Raw genomic sequence first — 8,499 nt, forward strand, 5'->3', positions numbered from 1 at the left:
CTCCATAATCATTGTGATTTTTTTGAATTTTTATCGATATTAACTCCTTAATCATTTAGACTTTGGCATTTTTCATTGATGATGTAATTAATCAATTTATGCAAATGCCATGATACTAAAATAATTTAAATTACTACGAACTATTATCACCTTTATCATTGCTTTAATTTGGTCGGTTTAAAATGTCAAAAGTTAAGCAAAAGATATCAAAAGTTGTTTAAATTGGTGGCAGGTTAAAGTAGATGAAAGTTGAGCTAAGTTTTGGGATTAGTCCAATGGCCATAATAGGTTCAACTTTTCTTTCCCTTCTAATGTAAGTTGAAAAAATGTGATAGCCGCAATCTAAGTTCATTCCCACCCTTCCCAGTCCCCATATCCTAAGCTAACGTAAAGATAATAATAAGGATTTTTTTTTTTTTTGTAATATTCACCCGTGTGAGTATTGTAGGTATTTTTCTATAGTTTAATTATATGTTACAGTAAATAGTTTTGGCAATATCTGAAAAATAAATAAAATCAAACCATTAAAATTTGTAATATCATGTTTTAAAACTTAAAGTCATGTATCAGAAATAATTTTTACTTATATCATATCAAATTTGTAACTGAATTTTTACTTAAATTTAAAGAAATCTATAGATTAGAGATTCTCTAAAAAAAAAATAGTAAATTACACTCACCTCTCATATCATTTGAAAAAAAATATAATTAATATCACAGTTCTGATATAATTATACTATATTCTCTTGAGATTTTAATTTACATAATATTTAAATTATTTTTCATCAATAATACATTAATCGTATGAATCGAAACACAAATTATCATTTATTTTTTATTAAAATATTTATTTATCTTTATTTATTTAAGTATATATATAACCCTTATGATTTGTGAATAGTACACTGTTAGGTCCTTTAACGATTTAATAATATATATATATATATATATATATATAAGTAATTTAGGTATGTAAATTACGGATATTTTCGTTATTTATTTAGAAGACAAAGTATATTTAACCCATGTGGTTTATTCCCCGTGTGATTTTTTTCTTTAAAATTTGAAAAATTAACATATAACTCATTATGTCTCTCATATATTTTACACTTGTTTAATTTCACAAAATATTTAACGATATATTTCAATTCACAAACTATGTGAGAATTGATTTTAAAAAAAAAAATTACGTAAGAATTATGTGAGTGTTTGGGAGTTGCTATTTTAGTTATTGATTATTTTAGTAGATTAAAATTATTTTATTTGAGAAGGTGATTGAATTTTTTTTTGTTAAATGTGATGTTTATGAGAAAAAAATAAAATAATTATAAATTAATGTGATATTTTATCTTATCAATTATTTTAACCTATTATTATTATTATTATTATTATTATTATTATTATTTTGTAAATTTTAACTTGAAAAAAAGCTAGTAAAATTTCACTATCCCTATCTAATCATTTTCAAACAGAATGAGATAAACCACCCATGACATGATCCGTATAAACTGAAATTTACCACCCCCCCAAAAAAAAAAAAAAAAAATCCCCCAAGAACCGTTCTGCTGTGGCTCATTGCTTACGATGAAGATAGTTAAGTGGTGGGCCGAAGCACACAACCCCATGAGAAATGGTGCCGTGCCGTTAATTTCTTTTCAATGACTCAATGAATGGTCCGATCGTTTGTCTTTTTTTTTTCCTGGTGTGTTTGTCGAATAAAGATGTTTTACTATTAGGTCATTGGATTCGATTTTGATAATTTGAACCGTTCATATTTTAAAATTTATTAAGTATATCATATTTGTAAAAGTTTAAGTTGATTGGATATCAAAAATTATGTGTTCGAATTATCGAATTACAAATCATTTTTTAAAAAATTTTAATAAATAATTTTCTGAACACATACTTTTTGATATTCGATCAATTTAATTTTTTATAAGTATAATATACTTAATAAATCTTAAAATACAAACGGTTCGGATCATCAAAATTGGATCCAAAAGTAGGCCCAATAACTTAACAAAGAAGAAATTAAGGAAAGAGATGTAGGAGAGCATCTTGATTCGTGTTTGTCATCGTAACTGTATGTATCTTATCCCTGTTCCTTCTATAATATCTACACAATCAAACCTAGCGAAACAGAGCAAAAGAAGAGAGTAGCAGAGAAGCTCTTTCACATCGACGATATCAATCGAAAGTTCCATCCTCTCTGCTTTCTCGCTGTTTTCTCCAGAGGTAAAGCTTCTACTTCTTTGTGTCTGTGGTTGCTTTGCTTTGAGAAGTTAGTTAAAGCGCTAACTTTTTTGTTTTTACCATTTTTTTTTATTTTTTATTTTCAAATATGTAAAAAAATAGAAAAATAATGTGATGAAAAAAAATTAAAAGTTAAAAAGCAAGATTTTAACCTCCTGTCAAACGAGGCGCGCGCGCGCACACATATATATATATATATATATCGGGTTAATTTCAAATTTATTCCCTAAATTATCTCATCAGTTTTTTCTACTTCATCTCTAAATTATTAAGAGCATTATTCAAGACCAATTTTTAAGTTGAGTGTTGTGACAATTAATTAAGATATTAATGTTGTGTTTGGTGAAAATATTTGAAAAGAGGTTTAAAAAAGAAAAGAAAAAAAGTATATAAAATTAGGTAAAATATAAGTATATTTTATACACATTTTATTTCCTTTTTATTTTTCTTTTTCCAAATTCTTTCACAAATATCCCCACCAAACACATCATAAATGTATAACTCTCTCATATCTTAATTGCTCTATAAAATGGATCTAAAAATGAACTTATATATTATTTTTTAATTATTAATTGCGTCTATTTAGTTTGTCACACCACACTTTATGATATAAAGTCTCGAATTTAACTCATATAAAGAGAAGTTTATTATCTTTGTGATTGTATAGAGTTGTTGGATTTTAGTTAGAATGTAAGAAGTATGGACATGAATATAATAACATGTAAATTTTTAAAAATTGTAAGATATGATAACGTATAATTTTTTTTTTATATTTATTAGATATCATATATTTGAATATTATATGTTTGTTCTATATTGAATATTTATTTTCACCTGTATGCTACATCTATTTTTTTTTTAAATGTATGTTTCTCCCGTAAAAATAAAATTTAAAAAAACCAAAAAATGACCACACAAAAAAAAGGTGAAATCACTGCCCCCACCAGTCTGACCAAAAAAGAAAAAAAAATAAAAATAAAAATTAGGGTATTTATGTGTAAGTCTTAATAAACGGACTTATTATCTAATAGGTCCCATAAGAAAATTTTGTCATAAAAAAATGTCACTAATTATAAATTTTAGCTATAATTTATAAAAATTATGACAAAAAAAAGTTACTAATTGTAAATTTTTAACGACACATACAAAAAAAAATATCACAAAAAATTATTTTTAACGATAATTTTATCAAGACTTATTTTTAATAGAACTTAATGAGAAATAAGTCCAGCTATTAAGACGTATAAGTAGTTTCCCCTAAAAATTAGGCTTCCTCCAATGTGTCCGACACTATATCAAACAGCAGGACACAATACATTTTTCAGAAAGGTGTTGGTGTTTCATAACCTAAAAGTACTGTTACTTTAAAGCTCTTCAAAAAGAAATTGTTTGTAATTATGTCAAACTTTCAAAAACAGAAGTAGATTGTTTTCAAAACTTGGTTGTATGATTTATGTCAGTGAATTGTTTTTGGAAAATAAAAGAAACAGTCCACTTTTCATTGTATTTTTCACTTGTTAAGTTAATAAATTGATATTGTAGTTTTTACCTTCTTTTTAAAAAAATTGTTAGTATATGTGTTCGCTGTCCCTATATTGAAATCCGGGATCTGTCCTTGCTTGCAGTTGAGTACATGGCTTCTTTAGTAACTGTCGAAGCTTGTGATTCAAATGTAGCGCTTCTTTCAAGTGGTGATCTGCGTTGTCTGCAGCCAATCTTCCAAATATACGGTCAGTGTCGGCCATTCTCAGGTCTAATTGCGACCCTTAGACCATGTTTGTTTGGGCGGACTGGATTAGCATTCTCATAATTAATAGTTCTAGGACTACGAATTTGGATTATATATCCTAAACAAACATGGCTTTAGGGTATGTTTGATTGGGTAGATTAGAATATGGGATTGAAATTATTAATCCATAGATCCAATTATTATTTTAATATTTTGGTTTAAGATTATTAATCCAATGGATAATTAATCTAACAAATTTGTAAGATTATTAGTAATGGTGTAGGGGTGAGATTATTAATCCAATGGATATTAATCCAATTGGATAGTGAATACCACGCTAATTTAATAAGATTATTAATACTTCACTATTAATCTTGTGAATTAAACATAACCTCAAAGTATTCGATGACAATGTATTAGTTAGAGAGCTTCTTGAAACCAGAGGCGAAGGCAGAGTTCTAGTCATAGACGGTGGAGGAAGCAAGAGATGCGCATTGCTGGGAGGGAATTTGGGACAATCGGCTCAAAACATGGGGTGGGCTGGCATTGTAATCAATGGTTGCGTTAGAGATGTTGATGAGATCAACGGCTGTGATATTGGGGTTAGAGCATTGGCGTCGCATCCCCATCGAATAAGAAAGGGGTTGGCGAAAAGCATGTTACCATTCATTTTGCAGGGACTTTGATTCGTGAGGTGAATGGTTGTATGCAGATAGTGATGGGATTCTTGTCTCAAAAACTGAGTTGTCTGTTTGAATCTGCAGGAAATTAAGCTGTTGTTGAAGAGTTGAAATTAATCATATGATGTAAAATGAGTACTACGAATGCGAAGATCGATTGATTTAATAACTCAGATTTGTTCACTCTTGTTTCTTCTTCTTCTTCGCTAATATATGATGCGGTTGCTCCTAGGTACTAGGTAGTGTTTGGTTTACTTTGAGTAGGAATGGCATGTAGATTGGAATTGGTCTGGAATGTAATGAGACAGGAATAGTCATTCATGTTCATATGTTTGGTGATCTAGATCAAGTTCATTTGGTAAAGGAGGATTTTTTTTTAACTGTCACAACATTACAATAATTCCCAGAAACTAAAATTAACAAGCAGCATTGTTAGGCATAATTTGCTAAAGAACATGCACACAAAATTAAAAAGTTTTTTTTTTTTTTTACTTTTCTTAGTTTTTTTTGAAAAAACATGTAAAATTATGAGAGATGATGTGATTTAAAATAGATTAAAAATTAAAAAATGATTTTTAACCATTTTTCTAAAATAGTCACCTGCATTAAAAAAAAAAAAAAAAAAAAAAAAACACCAGCAATCGATGCATTTTCTACAAATGAAAAATAATATAATAAGCAATTTGAATAGTGAAAGTGCACACTTTATGAGGGGAATCCTCAACCAGAGTTAACAGCATATATGCCCAATTCAAATTCATTTTTTAAACCCCCCAACAAAAAAAGAAAACAAAAATTTAAAAAAAAAAAAAAACAGAAGAAGAGAGCATGCCAAATGGAAAAACAAACATACCGTTTGATAGAATTTTAGAATTATAATTTGAAAATAGAGTTATATTTTGAATTTATGAGTTTTAGAATTATGATTTGAAAAGAAAAAATTTGTTTGGTTATGAGTTTTGAATAGAGTTTTAAATTTTTGATGTGACATATGAAATGAGAAAAGTTGTTTGGTTATGAGTTTTGAAAAGAGTTTCAAAACTTAATTAAAAAACTTATAACTCATAATTAAACACACAACTTAAAATTCTACTGAAAATTTTATTCAAAACTCATAAGCATACTCTTTTTAAAATTCAATTCAAAAAAATAATTTGTCATTTTGATCTAAGAAAATAATTTTTATATTTAAAAAATATCAGAAACAAATATATATATTTTTTCCAAATAATAGGCAGCAATTGGCAATTGAAAAAAAAAAAAGTACTGTTCGGTCAACCAGCTGGATATCTGGAAGAATGTCCGAGCAAACGATCGAGTAGATCAAAAATTTTAAAACTACCAAACATGTTTTCAAAATATATTTTGAAATTGATTTAGAATCATAATTTTTTTTTTTTTTGAACAAGAAAAAAAGGAAGTTCTGTGGTGTCATCACAGCCCCCGTGGGCCCTGGCCTCGAGATAACCGGTTGCCAGCAAGATTTAACTCAATCCATAGGAAGGGACCCACCACCAAGGCACCAATGGAGCTCAATTTAGAATCATAATTTAAAAACTCAAATTAAACATAACATTAAAATATAAAAATAGAATTAATTTTAAAAAATTCTGCCAAACACAGAACAGTATTTTGCCATGCTTTCCAAGGTCAAAAGCCATATGATTCCGGAACTTCCCACGAGCTATCCACACAAAATGATCCATATCAAAGTATGCAGTGCAGGTGTACTAAGAGCATCTCCAACAATTAATCAAATTTTTCATCAAATTTAAGTTAAAAAAAAGTCAATTTTCTCAATTTGATATTGCTTCCTCCAACGGTGAGCATCAAAAGGGGGAGGGTCGACCGGCGGGTCGATCGGTAAGGCCATTATTATTATTATTATTATTATTTTTGTTTCCCTCCATTTCTGTTCCCAATTCTTTGCCTATTTCTCTTTCCCTCCATTACATATATTTCGTTTTGGTTTACCTCCAACAATGATTTGCTTCTAAAATATCATATAAACACATTATCCATATGCCAGACAACTCGAGACAACTCCAGACAACTGATACGATCATAGCTGAAACAAAACAGAGCATAATGAATACCTTCAAATCCATGATGTTGACTTCATTTTCATCATCTTCTTCTTCTTCCTCCTCCTCTAATGATGAGTCTGATGATGAATATATGGTCACACTTTTAGGGGCTTATGAGAAGAATAATGCTAGTATGCTTCAGATTCTTAAGTCAAGTGATAGCTCAAAGAAAATAGATGGTTCTGTTGTAGGCCATAAGTATATACGCAGAGATAGAAGGCAGGGTCATGAAAGATTGTTTGCAGATTATTTTGCTGCAAGTCCAGTGTATTCACCTATAATATTTCGGAGACGTTTTCGAATGCGTCGTCCTTTGTATCGGCGAATTTTGAATGCAATCCAAGCACATAATTCATGTTTTGTTCAGAAACAACATGCAGCTCATGTAGTTGGATTATCTCCCCTACAAAAAATGACTTCAGCGATGAGAATATTGTCATATGGTGTCGCAGCAGATGCAGTTGATGATTATATACATATCGGGGAAAGCACTGCAATTCAAAGTTTGCAACAATTTTGTAATTCGGTGATTGAAATCTTTGGACCAGAATATCTGAGATCTCCAACACCAACTGATATTGCTAGATTACTTGCTATTGGGGAGGTTCGGGGCTTTCCGGGTATGTTGGGAAGTTTAGATTGTATGCATTGAGAGTGAAAAAATTGTCCAAAGGCATGGCAAGGTCAATACGTAGGCCATCAAAAAAAAGCCAACCATTATTCTTGAAACAGTAGCATCTTATGACTTATGGATTTGGCATGCATTTTTTGGAATGCATGGCTCACACAATGACTTTAATGTGTTGGACTAATCGCCTTTGTTTTCTAATCTTGCTCAAGGTGAAGCTCCCCCTGTCCATTACACTATTAATGGACATAGTTACGATATAGGTTATTACCTTGCTGATAGTATATACCCTTAATGAGCAACACTGGTTCAAACAATTTCTTCTCTCCAAGGAGTAAAGAAACAACATTTTGCAATGATGCAAGAGTCTGCCAGGAAAGATGTAGAGCGGGCATTCAGAGTGCTTCAATCTCGATTCGCAATTATAGGTGGTGCTGTACGTTTTTGGGATTCGAAAATTCTTGCCAACATAATGAAGAGTTGCATTATATTACATAATATGATTGTCGAAGATGAGAGGGATGAGCACCTTGATTTCGATTATGAACTTTCATCAATCAACGCACCAGTACAACTTTCCTCTACTCCTACCAATGACTTTCAATCATTTTTGTCTCGTCATTTAGGTATTAGAGATAAGGATGCATATCATGCCCTCCGTAATGATTTAATAGAACATATGTGGCATCTTCATGGTGAAAACTAAATTCACCACATCAATACATGTAATTTTGTTTATAGTTTTGGAATGGAAGGTTGTCTTGTTTGTAATCTTCATTACAATGCACTATATTAACCAAGTAGTTCAGAAGTTATGTGATGATGTCCTGTTGTGATAATCCAATCTTTAATGTTCAGATTTGTTCTGTATTCAATCCATGAGAATTACAAATGAGTTTAATCATGTCTTAATCAGTTACAAATGATAATACTACATAAATTTAATAATCATGTCTTCAATTCTGTGTTCAATTCAGTATTGATGAGCCACAAATGATAATACCACATCAATTTATTCATATTTAATAATCATGTCTTAAATAATAATTTAATAATCATGTCTTACATTTATTCAATTCAGTATTATGTGTTCAATTCAGTAATGATAATACCACAAATGAT

At 29.7% G+C, this 8,499-nt stretch overlaps 1 protein-coding gene and 1 pseudogene across 2 annotated transcripts; both read left to right on the forward strand.

Annotated features, from left to right (window-relative positions):
* The first annotated feature begins 1,691 nt into the window (after nucleotides 1-1,691).
* LOC114300082 (putative 4-hydroxy-4-methyl-2-oxoglutarate aldolase 3) lies at nucleotides 1,692-4,845 on the forward strand (annotated as a pseudogene). Its single transcript, XR_014334859.1, has 3 exons — nucleotides 1,692-2,235; nucleotides 3,879-4,028; nucleotides 4,382-4,845. The product of XR_014334859.1 is annotated as a putative 4-hydroxy-4-methyl-2-oxoglutarate aldolase 3 (transcript).
* A 1,839-nt stretch (nucleotides 4,846-6,684) lies between these two features.
* LOC145796425 (uncharacterized) lies at nucleotides 6,685-8,083 on the forward strand. Its single transcript, XM_082881533.1, has 2 exons — nucleotides 6,685-7,369; nucleotides 7,710-8,083. Exons 1-2 carry the CDS (start codon nucleotides 6,685-6,687, stop codon nucleotides 8,081-8,083), a joined length of 1,059 nt encoding a protein of 352 aa, XP_082737659.1.
* The last annotated feature ends 416 nt before the right edge of the window (nucleotides 8,084-8,499 follow it).

The sequence above is a fragment of the Camellia sinensis genome, chromosome 7 (genome assembly GCF_055761805.1).
Source record: "Camellia sinensis isolate YWXY chromosome 7, ASM5576180v1, whole genome shotgun sequence".
Taxonomy (NCBI): domain Eukaryota; kingdom Viridiplantae; phylum Streptophyta; class Magnoliopsida; order Ericales; family Theaceae; genus Camellia; species Camellia sinensis.